General features: G+C 39.6%; 1 protein-coding gene across 3 annotated transcripts in view; it reads left to right on the top strand.

Moving 5' to 3' along the window:
- The first annotated feature begins 323 nt into the window (after window positions 1–323).
- LOC138059746 (putative ammonium transporter 1) overlaps window positions 324–17,936 on the top strand; it is a 30,773-nt gene continuing 13,160 nt past the window's right edge. Inside the window, exon 1 of one of the 3 annotated variants that reach the window (XM_068905352.1) lies at window positions 324–636. In XM_068905352.1, the coding sequence (XP_068761453.1) occupies window positions 528–636 (109 nt within the window). In that variant the 5' untranslated portion in view covers window positions 324–527. Of the gene's footprint in view, window positions 637–6,880; window positions 7,107–13,160; window positions 13,372–17,936 lie in introns of those variants that run through there. The other 2 variants (XM_068905351.1, XM_068905353.1) reach the window with 2 other exon arrangements.

Genomic DNA, 17,936 nt, shown 5'->3' with positions numbered 1-17,936 from the left:
GAAAATTCTAGATCTCAAATCGTCTTCCGAACAGATATTTTTCGAAATTTGTCATTGGGTGCCCCTGATATCACTTAGGAGTCGCCGATCTCACAACTACTGAGGAGTTTAGGAGAGAGGGGAGTTAAGAGGTCGGTCGCCTGTTGTTCTTTTCAGTTCCAAGAAAAATCTCCATATGGTTCCTAGTTCGAAAAATTAATTTTGAACTCGTTTCCTACGTTTTGTTACCTAAAAAGGTCACGAATCCTTGTATCCTTCTTTCTTGTTTTCTATTGTTCCTATTTGCTCCTTTCCAAGTCCCAGTGGATAGGTGACATGTTGTCACGCATATATTTTTTTTTGACACTCTTCAATCACATGTCGGCGTCGCAAGACTACACGAGGTGACGTTGGCGAAGGTATAACCCGCTTTGACTCATCTGTTCAGACTTCGTTTAGGGGCAACTCTCAAAGCCGTAAAAAGGAAACAAACTCCGTACAACTGAGTGCATCATTCACCGAGCGAGTCTTTACGAATCCACGTCAAAATGGTCAACGATTCTTCGGACACTTTTGACGATCTTAAGGACAAAGTTACAGCAATTGGTGGTAATCTCAACCAATTTTTTTTGTTGGTGATGGGCTGCCTTATTTTCTGTAAGTATAAACCTTCCTTGTTGTGTTTAATCGACCTAGACCCGGCAAAGATCTAATTAACTGCATATTCTGAAAATGGTGGCAGTATTTCGTACGGTTATTTGCATAATCCATATAGTTTACGTGGCACCTGAAAGAAATTATCACGCGAAGATGCTTGCGTGCAGGTTTTCCTATTTAGTAATTCGATCTCTGGTAAACTGTTGCATAGTTTACGAAATTAGACAGGTTAGCGTTGAACGCGCATACCATTGACCATACTATTGACGCAGATTGCTAAATGTTGATCTGTTGGTACAGGCTCCAGTCAAGGCCTATACATATATTTAAGCTACTTCTCAGCTGATTTCTGTCCTGATATGCAGTTTTTTGCGACATAAAAAAGCTGAACAGTCAAACCCTGCGTCTTCAAAATCGATTAATTGATTAATTAAGAATTTCTATTTAGTTCTTGTCTCATGAAACTCGTCATTTAGCTCAGGAGGAAATAATTCGTCGCATTTCAACCCCTGTTTTCCATTGCTTAGTGCGTAATTTCGCGTCTCGTGGCAGTGTATCGTTCTCCAATTTAATTCTTCTGTTGTTCACTCAAGAACCTTCTTCCGGTATCGACAACATGTTGAGACTGCACTGAAACTTGCAAGTTTCCGTAGGTTATAAAAACAAGAAATTTCAATTGGGTTCCGTCGTTCGTATTTGAATTTTAAAATAAACACCATCTCTGTAAACTATAGAGAAAAGTTCCCTCTTGATTCAAACTATTTGTTTTTTAATTAATCTATTTTTATATTCATCAGACAACTCAGATATTGAGACGAATTCATGTTACGCCGGCTATGACTGGATTTCAGAGCCGGTATCTCGGTATTTTTATGGCACACCTTGTTTGCTCCCTGCTTTAATGTGTAGCATCCGTTATTGTAAACTGGACAAAAAACATTATGTATTCAAAGGAATTATTGGTTCCCTAGAAACGGCTGGCCATACTTTTCGGTGAAATTTCTTAACTCGAAATAAGTTTATATTTATGGTGGAAACAAATGAACAAAATATCAGAAGAGTGAGAGACGTGAGCACGTATCATTAATCTACCTCCGATATCGGTGAGACTAACAAGGCAAGCAATTAATTATGACCTAGAATAACACCGGAAAACAACAGTTGTGTGTGCAATGTTATCTCCCATACCCAGTCCCCAGTTGTCTGTCAAAGGCCGTGGACTAAACACTCCACGTTAGCCATTGTTTTCATACACGCCTTTACTTAGACGTGCCTTGTGTGCACACACGTGAGCAAATACTCAAATATTTGCATGTATTGAAAGGTCTTGAAACTGTCCGGTAATGACCTGCTTCACCGGGGGATAAAGTTATTCGGCCTTCGAAGAACTGGCCCAGGTTATCAGTCGGGCAACGGTTGGCAACGCACTACTAGCTTATGTAAACCATTGTTAATATAAACATGAGGAAATGGCGCTTTTGACGTTTTAAGTGATCAGTGTAGAGTCGACGGTAGTCTTCGCTTCTTACTTAAGTGTTAACTGTGTGGCTCGTGACCAATGAGAAGATAGGTAAATGAATTGTTGTAAAAGCTATCATCATAAAAGACATCCGGGTTCCAAACATGACGCTTGTCTTAAGACTTGTGTTGCCAATTGGCCATAATTTAAAGAATTGTTTTACGGCAGTTTCTTTTATCCAGCAATCAAAGTTTGCCAAGGTGAAAATCCCCGCTTTCCAATACGCTGTCTTTTGAATACTGTACAAAACAACTTGAAGAGGCTACGGGTCGCCTACACTTTGGCGAAGGATTTTTAGCCGATTTGCCTTTTAACTTCACAATATTTCAGTGTTTTTTTGTTACATTATCTTTTCAATATCCAGTTCAATTTCGAAGTCCAAAGTCGACATTCTGTGACCCATTTCGATGGTAAAACTGTTGTTAACGGCGTTGATTCCAATTAAAACCGGTCCCATGGGCATTCTTGCCCCCAGAGTCCGCTTTGGCTTTGGCCAGAGTCCGTGTTCTTGGTGCTCGGACCAAAAGAAAAGCGGACCTTGAGGAAGAGAATGTCCCATGAGCAAAGAAATCTTACATGTGCATAGGAAAATCGCGACCCGAAAAAAAAACAGGCCGAATCCTATCCTATCCTATTCTATCCTATCCTAGGCGGGAAAACAGTGGTTCAGAGCATTGGCGTTTTGGTGCTGTAACGAAAAGTCAAGCGTCCAATCGTGGCGTTTTGTCGTTATTTTGAATTTTAAAAAAAGTCGGTGAATAAGAAAACGTACCAGCTTGTCGTGCGGTAGAAAAACGAGGAACAGTTTGCTTCGCCCTTTAAAGCCCCGTTTATATGAAAAAAGTTGTCCCCGGTAGAAGGGTCACCCGCCTTGCCGAGCCAACTTCTCACAACTCCTCTCTCCGCTACTGGATTTCTTTTTTTTTTTTTTAATCACTCACACCGGCAAGGCTGTTGCCTAACAGGAGCCCGGTAGCCTGGGGCTCCCAAAGAATAGCTCTGGGCTCCTTAATTTTTCACAACAACACCTTTCACTTCATATGTTGGGCTCCTAAGTTTGCAGCGCTTAGCTCTGAGGGCCCCTTTAAAATTTTCTTAGGCAGCAGCCTTGCACACCGGTCACTGTTGACTTAGATTTTGCTTCTTTGATAGCAATTTAAGCAACAATGTCCGTTTTAAAGATAAAACACGGACTTCAATTTCCGTGAAGTTGTCCCGGCTGACCGAGCCAAAGTGTTTATATGGAGAAAAGTTGGCCCGGCTAGGAGGGTGACCCTACCATCGCAAAAGGGTGACCCGGCTAGGCGGGTCACCCTTCTAGCCGAGCCAACTTTTTGTTTCTCATGTAAACGGTTCGCCAAGTTTTGTAAGGAAATGTATGAAAAGTTGGCTCGCCCAGGGTAGCTCGGGTAGGCGGGTGACCCTTCTACCCGGGACAACTTTTCTTCATATAAACGGGGCCTAACTCTCATCCCAAACTGAATTCGAAGAAATCACAGGTCAGGCTAGACGAGGTGTTTGTTTTAAAAACAAGGTGATCGTGAAACTAAAATTTACTGATATAAGATGAAAAAAGGGGAACAACGATCTCAAGTAGATTTGCAAAACATAGCTCTCCAAATATTACAACGTATGTATCATTGGAGGTCCTTGCTTTCGCCGATATCATTCAATGAAGCAGATGCACTTTACTGTTTTCGTTTGCTTGCGAAGGAGCAATATATTCAACCTAGTTTGCTGCGATCACAGCTTTGTTTCAACTCAGTTAAGAGGCAGACATTGTTAGAAAACATAGATGCTTCGTTTCAGGTGTTAGGTTCGCTCTTTATATTTTAATTAGACAACTTTTCACAAGACGATTGTCAACTACTGCTTGTTTAGACCCTCCTATAGCTCAATGGCAGAGTAATTGCAAGGGAATTGGTAACCGGACTGAACTTCGTGGGTTCGACTCATGTCGAGAACACTTGGGATTTTCCGAGTATCCCAGAGTAGTTTACGGAAAAAAAATACATCCCTCCTTGTTGCAGGCATAGTTAATAGAAGGGAATGGTTATGAAAACCAACAAATTTCTTTGTTGTATGTTTTTGTTCTCTTTTTTGGCCTTGACCGTGCACAAAACACAATAATTGTTTACTCCGTACTGAGGAACTAACCAATAAAAACTTGTTGATTACGTAATTCATGCATATTGTATGAGCGCAAAACAAAACATTGTGCACGGTCGTGAACTTTTGGCATCTTTGTTTGCTCCTTTGATGTTTATATGCCGAGTTTCAAAACCAGCCCCCTCTATTAACTACGTTGCAGAGAATACAGTATATAAAAGTTATATATTGAAAATGAGGATACATGGTCATCACAGTTAAGGAAGTTTGCCCGAGTGATCTGAAAACGACCTCTCATACCGCAGTTGCAATATATGACTCATAAATTCTCTCCACTTGAAGATACTTTCCCCTCTCACGCGATATCATGAAAAGGATGGTTATCGCAGTTGACCAGCTGCCAGATGGCTTGATATAGCTAAGTGGTTAAAACAATTTGCTGCACAATAGCCCGGGCTTAGTTCCTGTTCCGTTCAATTTGGCTTGATGGGTTTTCAGGCCTTTTAGTAAACAACAACTTGGGCTATGTTTTGGTAATAAAGCCGACTTCTTGCAAACTATGTAACTTCAGTTTGGAACGAAGCGTTGTTTGTACTGAAATAGTAGAATTCATATGTTAACCCAGGTGAATGAGTTGGGGTAAACCTATATCGAAGGCGTTGATCGAGGATCGAGCACACGCGTTTATAGGACAGCGGTCGAAGAGGTAGCACGTCTTGTGAGCTACATGTTTTGCCAATACGGAAACAAAGCTGAACATTCATTAAGGCTAACCTTCGGCCTAAAAACTCTTGTTTAGGTCTAATTTAGGTCTATAAACTTTTGTTTTAGGTTTAATTAGGCCTAAGGTTAGCTTCAATAAATGTTTAGGCTTGTTTCCGTATTGGTAAAACATGTAGTTTACAAGACGTGCTACACTCTTCGACCGCTGTCCCATAAACGCATGTGCTCGATCCTCGATCAAAGCCATAGCTTCACCCAAATGAGTCGAAGAGCTCTATTAATCGATGCTGACTCGGGAATGTTCGGAAAAATTCGAGTGCGCCTTTGCACAGGTGTGGAACCTACGACCTTCCGATTACGAGTTCGGATGCTCAACCACTGAGCTATAGAAGACTTCGGGCCATTAAACTATCGTCCGATGTGAGGGAATCCGGATTGAATCCAGCAAATGTGAGGCTTTGGAATCCGGAATCCATTGTATGAAATCCAGAATCCACAAATTTCGATGGAATCCAGGATCCATTTCGGTGCAACCCGTGAGTGCACGACCCAGGATCCGGGATCCGGAATCTACGGGCTCCGGAATCCGAGGGCCTCCTGGATTCCTTTACATAGGGCAAAAAATAGGTTCAAGCGGTGTTGTATTCACACATTCATGTCTCAGATAATGGAATTACCTCGTGGAAAGCCCGGTTGCAAACACAACTTGATTATATGGCATAGATTATTTTCATTGTTGTCATACAAAAAAACAAAGGGATAGTGGAAAAATGCGATATTTCTCCGTACGTCAACAATTTGCACGCTAACAGTGAACGTATTAGCTTTACAGGAGACAAGTGTTGTTGTCCTATTTACATCACAATTTACAAACACAATGTGTCACCATGGTAACACCCTGTCAAAATACACGATTTCTTCACAGTTGTGTTTATTGGAAAGAGAATGAAATTAAATGGCTTTGTAAATACAAAAGATGCGAGCCGCCAAAGGGCCAATGGTTAATTAACCTGCGATCTAAAAACTTCTGAAATCCAAGTTTTTAATTTGTTTAGAGGTTGTTTCATCCGTTTTAAACTGGCCTAAGGGTCACGTATATAGCAGTCATCGTTTTACAAACGTGGCAAACTGTTTTTTTTTTTATTTTTTTAGATTCTCTTATTTTGTTTGTTTTGAAGATAAAAGGATATTAAAGATACGAAATAAATTTCAATGGTGATTAAACAGCAAGCTTCAAGTTTCCCTTAGAGAGCTCAAAGATCAATGGGAACATTTCCCATGTAAACTGTTATTTTGAGTCTATCATTTTAAAGTGGCATTCGCTTGGATATGCGCGATCACAAATGAAGGAAAGCGGCTTTCATGTTTTGATTTTTGTTGTCTTTTATTTTGTTTTTGATCGGTCAAATGACTGCGATTCTTTTACAACAGTGAAATGCTTTACGCAAAAGTCAACCTGCAATGTGGATGCGAAGGGCTTGCCCGGAAAAACACTTCCGCCACTTATTAAGTACAGTGGGTTTCCGAAACGAAAAAGCAAACTTGAAAAGCTGTCCTTTCACCTCTTTGCCCTGAAGAAGCATTCCTATTACGCAAGGGAAGAACGTCAAGCTGCTTTTGATAATAGAGCTTCTTGCAAGCAAAAGTTCTACATCTCTGCATTCTAAAATCCGACTATTTTTAGATACAGGCTTTCCAATAATAAAATAATAAACCTTTGGTCAATCCGCCTGGGGAGACAAGAACTTTTACCTTTTATTTAATTTTAGGCTTTTGTTTTTAGGAATCAAAGTTTGTGTGCAAATCATGTAATAACGCATTTCATTTTACGCTTGACTTGAAAACACAACTAGATCACGTGAATCAGGCATAAGTATATTTCCTGCTCGCATCGCACACAATCTCATTTTCACGAGGGTGAAAAAGGCCGAACTTCGGCAAGTCACTTTTGGATTTGTTCTCGCGGTTTTAAAGCAGAAGAGAAAAGAAATGGAAGGACAAATGTCTAACTCAAGTCAAGTCAGCTACAAGGACTTTGAAGAGCTTAAAGGCTCCGTCTCCGTTGTAACCAGCAACCTGGATCAGTTTTTCTTGATAGTTATGGGCTGCCTAATATTTTGTAAGTATGATATGCTTCGTACTCTTATCATTTCAGTTAGCTTTCACAAATTCGACAAAACTTTTCGCAAGACACAACGTACAATTTTTAAAATCATTCATTGGGTCGCGAATGGTAAATGCGAGACTGCGAGACGGCGAAACCAGCGTTTTTCTTTGCGAGCCCGAGACATTTTGACTTGCTGTATTGCCAAACTTCACGATATCCCGTGTTCCCCAGTTTATACGAGCAAGATAAATTTACAATATTTGTCCATTACAGTTAGTTTTAACTGACTGCAGTGCTGCTTTTTTTTTTAATAGTACAAGTAGTAGTTTTCGCCTCAGTGATAATTTTCCTTCAGTTTCACTCAAGCTATCGTTGCAAGCGCCTGGCATCGAAGCTGTTAAATAAAATCGTCCAAAACGGGCGGTATACGTCAGCATTCAAGGACATGCAAGTTGCCGCAAAACTCCCTCAGATCTTGTTTTTCTTAAACGTCTGTTTTTTTCCAGTTATGCAATCACTTTTGGTTGAATTCTTTGATTGCGTTCCATAACTTGGTTCCTTTGTTCGTAATTTGTTGCTGCTCATGCCGCACAAGAGAGAAAGTAAACTCCAGTTTTAATTCGTTTCGGTGGCTTTATTTTCACGATCGGGTCGTTTTTGAGAAAAAAATCATAAAACAAGCAACTTGTTTTTAGGATAAACCAAGGAGGTTCTGCCGGGCCGGCTTTGTAGGAATGTAATTTGTGGTTGCGATGGCAACCATTGCCAAAGTCCGGTCAGGGCTTGTTGTTTTCATTAACATGGCCTAGTTCTCAAGGTCATGGAATCATTGAGCGGAAAGTGTTTGCTGTTTGAAATTTTAAAAAAGGGTTATATGTTTTGTTAACCAAAGAGCAAACTAGATTCAGTCGCGTCTTTGCTTAGTAAATTCCCCAATATGTCTTGAGACTTCAAAGTCATAAAGGTAAATGACGTGTTTTACTTTTCAATAGCCACATTAGAATGGGTACCCAGCACTCGTAAGAGACGCCTTTACGGTTTGTTGCGGTTGATTTTTGAGTACACCTCCAGGCTAACTGGTTAAATAATATTCGTGGCTTCGCTTTACAGTATCTGTTTTGCTTTACGACCAAATATCCGACGTCATTAAGCGTTCAAATGAACTTCTCAAAATTAACGGCTTTTTGTGTTCATCTAGAAACTTCTCCGGTCAACAAATCAGGATGGTTATATTGGACGGATAAATGTCCGTCATTGCCGGCTTATGTGTCATTGCTTGTCATTGAAAACGGGTTTAAGTTAAAACAATAGTTAAGCGGTGGCGTTGACACGTTAGTTTTACTACGCCGGTCTTAGCTTTTTGGATTCCCAACATCTCATGCCCCCAGAATTTGAGATGTGATCAGCCTTTCCTGTAAAACGTCTCACATTGAAAATTATGATTTGAGTTCAAAGGAATTTTTGCCGAATTAAGCATCTTTTTTTTTTAAATAGTTTCACTGGTATTGGTTTGATATTCGTCTTTCCGTTGACGTGCTGTTCTAATAAGTTATTTTGGCAGGTTTGATTTGAATTTTTTCGCTTTTCTTAATCAGGGAGTCCTAAGTTGCCCGAAAAAAACATTTTCATCATTCAATAACGTCAACGAGCTAATTCAATTAGGTTGTTGCATTGTTGGTCACCGTTAAAACAACATTGAACAATTCTTTTAGTTTTCAGTAACTTTGAGGCAAGAGGCAGTTTCTCGCGCTAACATAATAGCTTTCAAGCTATTGCAAAAGAACAAAGTTCGCTTCAGTTTTCCAAAATATAAGCTTTGCGACATCGCGAGATCAACGTTGCGTGCTTGCGTATCTCTCAACTGCGCGTACAAACCACCTTCTTAGGTGAATTAATTGTTGAAATATTGTTATCCAAGACTCGAAGCAAACCAAAATGGTCAGGGAAAGTTTAGAAAATAAGTCTGTTAAGGGTCAGATGTAAAGCGGCTTGTAGTCTTGTCAAGGTTACGTAAATGTACCATAGGAATTAAGTGCGCGGCTTTCGTGATACTGAAAGAGTATTCAATGTGTTCAATCATATGTTTTGCGCGTGCTAAATCCAAGATTGTTTTTTTTTCCAATGGGTGAATGATTTATTGTAACGAGTTGGTCAGGATTCCCCTATGCAGTCGGCATTTGGTGTAAATATAAAAAACGGCGGGTTACTCAACTAAGTTTTGGATCGCCGCTAAACCAATTGAAAGTGGCGAACGATATTCGATAGTATCCATCCAGAGGGGAGAACTTTTTTGTCTTCAAGTATTTTGTCGGGGCTCGAATCGTGCCTCGCACTTCGATTTACAGGCTTACATCGTCTTGCAACCTGTGTCTTTCGTTAAGACTGACGAAAAAACGCTTTGGTGGCCTTAAAGCCTCTCTTTTACAAGTTCGGCAGTTTAGTTGTGCTATAAATATTTTGCTTGAAAGAAAACCGAAAACCGTGCTCGCTAAGTGATCTGAAACATGTAGATTTCTTGACGGATCTCTCCTCGAAGGGCTCAGTTGGCAATCCTTGCGAACTAAGGCAACTTGACAATGTTATCCGCGTTTGTGATCGTGAAAACAGTGTCCGGTATGATTGATGATCATAAAGCAAATTGGAAGGACAATGATTGAAAAGATAATAAGTAGCCTTCCTCTTACCTTCATAATCTCTTGCCTGCGTAGCAAGCGTTCCTCTCCCATACGATTTTCCGCAAACTGGCCGCAATTTTCGCGCGGCCAGTTGGGAGCTCTTCTTTCGAAGAGGAAAGCTTGCTACGCAGCCTAAAAAGATAATGGTTGAGGACCAGTTTTAGCTAAAACTGTGGGCCCCATAATTATGTTAGGCACAAAATATGACTCCTTGCACACTTTTCCGCCCGTTTCCTAACTGCAAATCCGCTCTCGTAGGTGCGGTTTTACGTAATGTAAAAAAATGTTTTAGTCTCTTATGTAGGTATATATACATGCAGGTTCCTTGTGTTGTATTGTAAAACATCACTAACGAAGTGTGGATTAGTCACACGAAACGCGACAACTCTTAGAGTTCGCAGACGTGCTGCTCACTAGTTCAATCTTAGTAAATTTAACAAAAAATTAAAAAGTAAAAATTTTTAAAACTCCGGTTAAATGAGTGGCTTATGAGGGGAATTGTAGCCCGCTTCTAAAAGCTCAAAGTCCAAAATGCTAAGGGAAAGTTTACTTCGACAAAAAAACCAGTCACTTCGGGTTCAAAGCATACAATTTAGTGTTCGTTGAGAAACTTGTTGTCAGGTTGGATTTAGAGAAATCGTTGTATTGAAGCTATATTGCTCTCATCTGTGAGACCATCTTTGTGCAAGGTTCACAAATTTTACTGGGCAGTCATTGAAAGTTTTAGCATCCCTGTTATTTACAACAAAAATCCTGAATATCCCTTATGAGAATTTCTTACCTCTAATGCCAATTTTAAGTGAACGTTTTAGCATTTAGAGTACATAAAATTGCAGACTTAAATATCCCGGCATTCCTTCGGTAGTTTGAACTTCAGCGTCAGTCTAGTACTGTATCCGGCCCAATAAGTACAAAGAGACTTAAGTTAAAAAGAAGTGGCCTGAAGACGGTAAAACTCGATTTTGGTCTTCAAAACTTGGGCGAATAAGATCTCCATTGGAGTGGACGACAACAGCTCCGTAATTGGCCGTTAAACGGCCGTTATCCTATGCTTGTGGGAGGTGCAGTTTCGTTAAAAGAATATCAGTCATGTAACACTTCAGGTTCAAACATACAATATTACAGCTTGATTTCGTCCAATTCTTAGACCATCTTGCAACGCTAAGAACTGAAGTACACGTTATTTGTGTCTTGTATTCTTTTAAAAGATAATGCTCAGGAGCTTGCTATCAGGTTGCGAATTTGCACAGAGACAAATGCCGATTCATACCACACACGTTAATCTGAAGTGTTAATCCCGTGACGTAAAAGCGTTAGGATATCGCGGTATAATGCTTAAGTGCCAATAACAAAATCGATGTTATCACTTAAAGTGTAGAGAAGTCTTAACTTGATTTCAAAGATCTCCAAGATTTGTATTCCAGCCAGGTTTGGCAAATCTCGCACTGATCGCTTATTAATTTATATTTTCAACTGAAAATTTTGTAGTCTTTGCTAAGTATTTACCAGAAATTTGCTAATAAAGGCATTGCACCATACCGTATTGATTGAACTTGTTCAACCTGAATATCTTCGCAAGTTAACGGTTTTTCGTTTCAAAATTCGGCGAAATATTAGGTATAAAAAACTTGTGAAAAATGTATTCGCCTTGCAGGAGCGCTAATAAGCTCATGGGCTCTTTTTAAAATTCCGCGTTGCAAAGGGATGATCTGTTAGTTCGGATACAAATTTTTCAAGATAACTCATTATGCAGCGTACTTGTATCGTCCAGTGCTGAACGATTAATAATGATTCATTTATCGAGTAATAATAAAAGAAAATTGTAAACGAAGATTCGTACACTTGGATATAAAACAAAAACAGTTTGTTACAGCGATGTTAAGCAGGATTATTTACGAACTAAAAAAACACCCTGCAAAATAAACCGAAAAGAGATTTGTTTAATGAGAGAAATTGAAAGAGTTGAATGTATTTCGGAGGCAGATGTTTTCGATGTTCCAGTAAATGTACATCGGTAATTTGCATACATTGAGTGTTTGTTAGCAACTGTAACTTCCTTTTTTTCAATTACTTATTGTCTTTCCGAAAATTAGCTGGAATTTTGTGATGCTCTGTCGTTTACTGAAAGAGTATTAAAAATTAACAACTTATGTCGTTCAAAATGGGAACTGTCAATTTTGGCGACAAATGCGGGGACTGAAGTTTGTTGGGTGTACTCCCTGTACTGAAAATAAGGAAGGCAGCAACGCCTTGAAAAAAAAAAAAGAAGTTGCGATCTGCCATCAAATGTTACGCGTGCCACAACTTGTTAATGTAGGGAAGATCGAGGTACAGTAAGGGCCCCCTTCATCCGCACCCAACCATGTAGTATTAACGCTGCTGGGGCGAAGATGAAAAATTACCTCTCAGTCAATGGCCAAAACATGGTGACGGGACAAAGGTCGCACAAACTCGTGATGGTGTTCAGGATGCAGATAAAAAAGGCAAGCAAACAAACAATCAGCGACTTTTCAGAAAGTCTTCGATAACTAGTTTGAAGATCGCTGCTCAGTTCCCGCCCAGAGGCACGCAATAAAGAACTGAACCAAAAAGGCAAAGCTTGAAGACCTTGATCTCGAGCACTTTTGTCAGTAGAACACATCGTTCAGCGTAACTTCGTGGCGATTGAATGTTTTTATTGTTAAGAAACTCTAAAGAAGCAGTTCCTTTGCGTGAAAAGAACCTCTGTCCATGGTTATCACATGCACAGCATGAAATCAATGAAATGTTGTTACTTGTAGCCCTTCAAATTTTTGACTCTATTTTTAATTAAAGTATTAGTTAAAATGAGTCATGGGGTTTTCTCTGGTTTCACTTGTAAAGCACGCGATACCGTTTCGATATAAAAAAGATCCTTCCTTATTGACCTTTTTTTGGGGCTAACAAACCTTTTTTTTGGGGGGGGGGGGGAGGGGGAGGTTATGAAGTTCTCAGCATTTTACATATTCTTTCAAACATTCTTTAAGGACAAGTTGCTGAAGCTAGGCAATAAGTTAAGGAAGTGATTACACCTACAAGGGGATCGTCAAGTTTCTCTGCTAATGTTTTATATTAGACCACATATTATTACTTACTGTTTGAAGTGAGCAAACGGCGATGCATCCAGACTTTCCAAACAATTCCTTCTCATTTGAATTCATCTAATAAAACTTGGCCAAATGATCAACTGAATGAAAGCTTTTTCTACCTGTTTTCCACTATATTATCATTTTTTCGCAGTCAAAGTCTATATGTAAAGCAGTTGTTATGACGTGTAGTCAGCCTGACATCACGTGTAAAAACAATATATGACGGTTTTTGAGTCGTATATCAACACGTGTACAACTCTTTGCGCAGAGAATTGCAAAAGCCGGCTAAGAACAGGTTGTCGCTTTTTTGTCTACCGCGTTTAATTTTTGGCCGCATCAGTAAAACAATTTTCTCCAAACGTTTCCGAAACTTCCTGGTGCAAGAAACAAGACAGTGGAAGACAATGGCCAATGTGTCGCTTACCGATTCTTTGGAAGTTATCACCGCCAACCTTGATCAAGCTTTTTTAATATTCATGGGCTGCCTTATATTTTGTAAGTGCTAGTTTTGGTAATGTTAGAATTTTGTATACAAATTCAAACTTTAATTCACCGATTTTCAGTAGTTGACCGTCATAAAGCAAACTCATTCACTTTTTACACTGACCTAATAATGGTTGCCCAAATATTATCACTATTATTTGAAATGATTCTTGTTACTTGTGGTCAAGTCCGTTTGTTTTGGTACTTTGTCTGCACGCACCTAGTAATGACCACAATTTCTACTGAAATGTATTTTAAAATGTCTTAAGTCATCGTCTTTACGGATTATTTAATGACTGAAAATGCGGAAAAGATTTCTTATTTTATTTTCTGATTTTCTTGTTTGACAATAATATTTGTTTCTCAGTTCACAGTACAGTACATCTTTCGACCACGATCCGAAGTCATGGATACGTCAAAACTTGTAATCATTTGCAGAAGTGTTTCGTTCATTGTCGATCATGTTTTTTTAACCTGTCATTTGTTCGTGCAGGCATTCTTCATTTCCAGTTCCACCTCACGTTCGCTCTTGCTATCGATATCCACACTATATCACAAGATCATTTTACAAAGAGCGGATATATGCAAAGGCCAGATGTGTCAGAACGTACAGTCGATTTCAAATTAGGGTGTTCACGTTGTTGGAAATTTTCCATACAAAAATTGACTATTTGAGGAGGTTTGTGTGAGGTTCAGCTGGTTGGCTGAAGATGGTGTAAAGTACATTTATTCATTTAGGTTGATTTTGAGATCACAAAGCCTTGTTTTCCCTTATTTTGTCACAAATTTCTTCCCACGCGAGTCAATTTTGGGGTTTGTGCCCCTAAAGTAACCTGTTTACTGTTGGCTTTCATCTGTTTGTCATGGTTGCTTTTCTTTCTTGAAATGCGTGTCTTTTTAACTGACACAGGCAAAAAGGGAATTAACTTTGCAGAGAGCTTAAGCATTCGTAATTGATTAGCTTGACACGGAAGCTTCCGATTCGCATTCCAGGAAAACATCCGGAGAGAAGAAAAACATCATGATGTAAACCATACGCATTTCCTGACCAATCAGAAATAAGCTTACTTTATTCGTATAATGACACTCCAAACCTCGGTTTTTCAAAGGGTGGAGAATAATGTCAGCGTTATCTTCATGACGATGCAATTGACGTTTTTGAAAAAAACTCCGTAGTCATGAAGCATTGCTTGATTTCCCAATCGTTGTGCTAAAGGTCTTGAAGATAAGGTAAACGCGCGAATCGCTGGACGTTGGTGTTCAAGAGGTGATTTCGCACGCGAAAACGATAATTCATTGCGAGTCGAGTAACTCCGGTCTAAGATCTCGTCAACAATAGCCCGCTTTCGATATATTAAAATTTAGTGCTAAACAAAAGGAATCATCTCAGGCTCTGGGGAATAAACTCTTACAAATCCTTATATTTATTCCCGAGAGCCTCGAGATGATGCCTTTTTGTTTAGGATTGAATTTTAATAGGTGCCGTTACACACACCAAGGTAAATGCTCATACCGTGTTAACCAGCGGTCACACGTTCCGAAGATTACCGAAGATTACCGCAGAAGTCTCACGCATTTCATTGGCGGGAAATTAATCATAACTTCATCAGCATCGTGATTGGCTCTTGTACCTCGGGGATCAAAACACCCTTCCAACTTACCACGTTAAATGTCATGGTCGCTTCGTCTGATCTTTTTGACGTATCCATGGAAATTTACCACAGGAAGTTTACCTTGAGAAATGTCGGTCACACGCACTAAATGCAGTTTCTCGTGGTAAAAGGGTCATTTCAACGCGGTAAAAGTGCCCCTTGTAACCACACCTAATATATCGAAGTTGGTCTATTGATTTCTGTTCTAAAAAGCTTTCTTAAAATTAATGGTGAAAATTGGCCGAAATGTCGCAAATGGTGTTACTGGCTATTCGCGTCTCAAACTGTTGCAAACAGTCGTTGAAAAATCAAAGCTAAAGCTCAGCATGATCAGAAACCGAATCATAGTCTTCGTTGTTTTCAAAATGTCATGGTTTCATTTTTCATTTAAAATCCTCCCCGATTTGCCCCACGTAGGTGTTCACAGCCTTTGCACTTGGCCAAATGGTCCGAGCAGCTTTTATTGATGACTTTGGGAGCGTCGTTAGCTTTTCGATTAGCACGGTATCTGGAACGTCAGTACTTTAGAAAAGCCATTAGGGCACTTAAGAATGTTTAAGAGGTACCTACTCGACTTCCCATTGCATATTAAAGAACCATTTTTCAACCCGGCTTTAACTTTTGCCGCCTTGTCACTTGGAAATTTATATTTAAGAAAATCGGTGCGGGTTCAGGTTTACTTACCATTTTTTTTCTATAAGAGATTGGTGCAAGCGTCTTAAACTACAAACACTTAGGAAGACATTACTTTCCTTTCAGCTGAAACTATCAATTCAAATGCATGCAGTGACGTACGTTTATTTCGACTCAAAAACGCGCATTCCAGCAGTGCAACTGTCAAATCATCCAAAGTTAATGCAACTGCGTCAATTAGTGGGATATAAAATGTTTTATCTTTGAGTTTAAGAACAATTTAGTTTCAAAATAAAACGATTTTGCGTCGATCAAACAAGTATAAGTTTTGTCCGGTAATGCAATTTAGTGAGACCTGTTTGCCCCTTTGTTTAATAAAGCAGTTTTAGGGTTCCACATTTCTGCGAGTTTCTTGCAGATGCTTTTGAGACTGCTGGGAAACCAAATCTTTCACAACAAAATCGATGAACTAAGCAAAAAAAATTCAGTTTTGCGTGACATTAGCGAAGTAATCCACTGATCTTAATTACTCACGTGATCATTCCCCGTTTTAATTAGCTGTGATGTCATTTTGGAGCTAAGAAACGACAACGGCTACGGCTACGGCAACGAAAACGCCGTCAATTAATACTCTCATACATTAAAAGAGATAAAAATGATCATGTGGCACTCATTTTTGTTTATTGCACTCCCGGACTCGACGAAACAACTGCGTGAAAACGCACAACCACAATGCGGTTTTTCGAGGGTGATTTGATCATTCTCTATATTTACTTCAAAACCGTCCGTGCAAAACCAGGAGGACACTTCGCCCATACTGTACATACAACATGAACAAGATCAAGCAATCGCTTAGTACTTAATATACCGCAGAGTTTTATTTTGGAGGGAGGTTTCGTCTCCGTGCTTACCCTACCGGAATTCCCTGGAAATTCCAGTTCGAAAATTCGTTTGAATAGATGGTTTTCACGTGACGTCATCGCCACCTTATTGGTGGACGAAAACAAAAGATCTCTCATTAGCGTCTTTTGTTCGTCCACCAGAAGTCGTACGTTTCTCTATTGTTATTGGTGTCTCTAGAGATTGTTTGAAAACTTCCTATAGATTTTGTACTCTATCTATTCACCTGCACCATAGTTAAAAGAGGGGAATGGTTTGGAAGCTCGGCAAACATCAAAGAAGCAAATAAAGATGCCAAAGTTTAGGTTGGAAAGTCCACGACCGTGCACAATCTTTTGTTTTGCGCTCATACACTATGCATGAATTACGTAACCAACACGTTTCTATGGGTTAGTTCCTCAGTACGGAGTAAACAACAATTGTGTTTTTTGCACGGTCAAGGCCAAAAAAGAGAACAAAAACCTACAGCAAAGAAATTTGTCGGGTTTCATAACCATTCCCTTCTATTAACTATGCCTGCACCATTCTGCACATAGCAATTCCCTGGAAAGGTAAAGGTCTGTCGTTTAAGTTGTGTTTAATCGTACATTCGGCACTTTGATAATAAACGAAACATGCTATACCGTTACTAATGACTTCTTTGCGCGTATTTCACGTTTTTACGAGGACGTAGGTAGAAAGTCAAGTTTCTCGCCAAAAACGTTTCGTATTGTCATCAACTGAACGCGGCATTGGCCTTCAGAGTAAGCTCTCACCCTGTCAAGAAAAAAGCCAATTTCGTCCGGCTCCCGCTTTTCGGCGATACGTACGAGCGAGAAGCAGGTATGCTAGGATTCCCTTAACGTCTATCATTCTGTTTACATGATCCAAAAACTATCAAGCATGTCCACCACCAAGTCAGCTTGCATTCGTTTTCCGGCAAATTCATAACCAAGCTTTTTACAGTTCACGACCTTGAGACAAAAAGCTTCTGTTCCAGAACATGTTCGGTTAACGCTATGATACATTCACCGGCTTTGTACCAAAGCTACAAGATTTTTAGGGTTATTTAACTCATTCCACCCTTTTAAAAAAGAACGTCAACGAGGGGTTTGAGCTGAAGCCCAAAATTTAACTTTTTCAATCCGCGTCCTCGTTTTGATTTTGTTACAAAGGAGGCGTAAACACTTCACGGCTCTTTTCATTTGTGTAAATGGCTTCTTCGGCTGACCAGACACGAAGAAAAAGAGAGTAAGTCACTTTACCGTTGAAAAATGACCTTTAGCATATTCGGATTGTGCACTTGTTTTATTTGCTGAGCATACACGTGACAAATACAACCACAACATGTGACCAGTGATGATTGCTGTGTCTTGATTTCAAAACAACAGCAACGTGTACATTGAACGGAAT

Source organism: Montipora capricornis, chromosome 8 (assembly GCF_036669925.1).
Source record: "Montipora capricornis isolate CH-2021 chromosome 8, ASM3666992v2, whole genome shotgun sequence".
In the NCBI taxonomy this organism is placed as follows: Eukaryota; Metazoa; Cnidaria; class Anthozoa; order Scleractinia; family Acroporidae; genus Montipora; species Montipora capricornis.
This window is presented reverse-complemented; position numbering and strand designations above follow the sequence as displayed.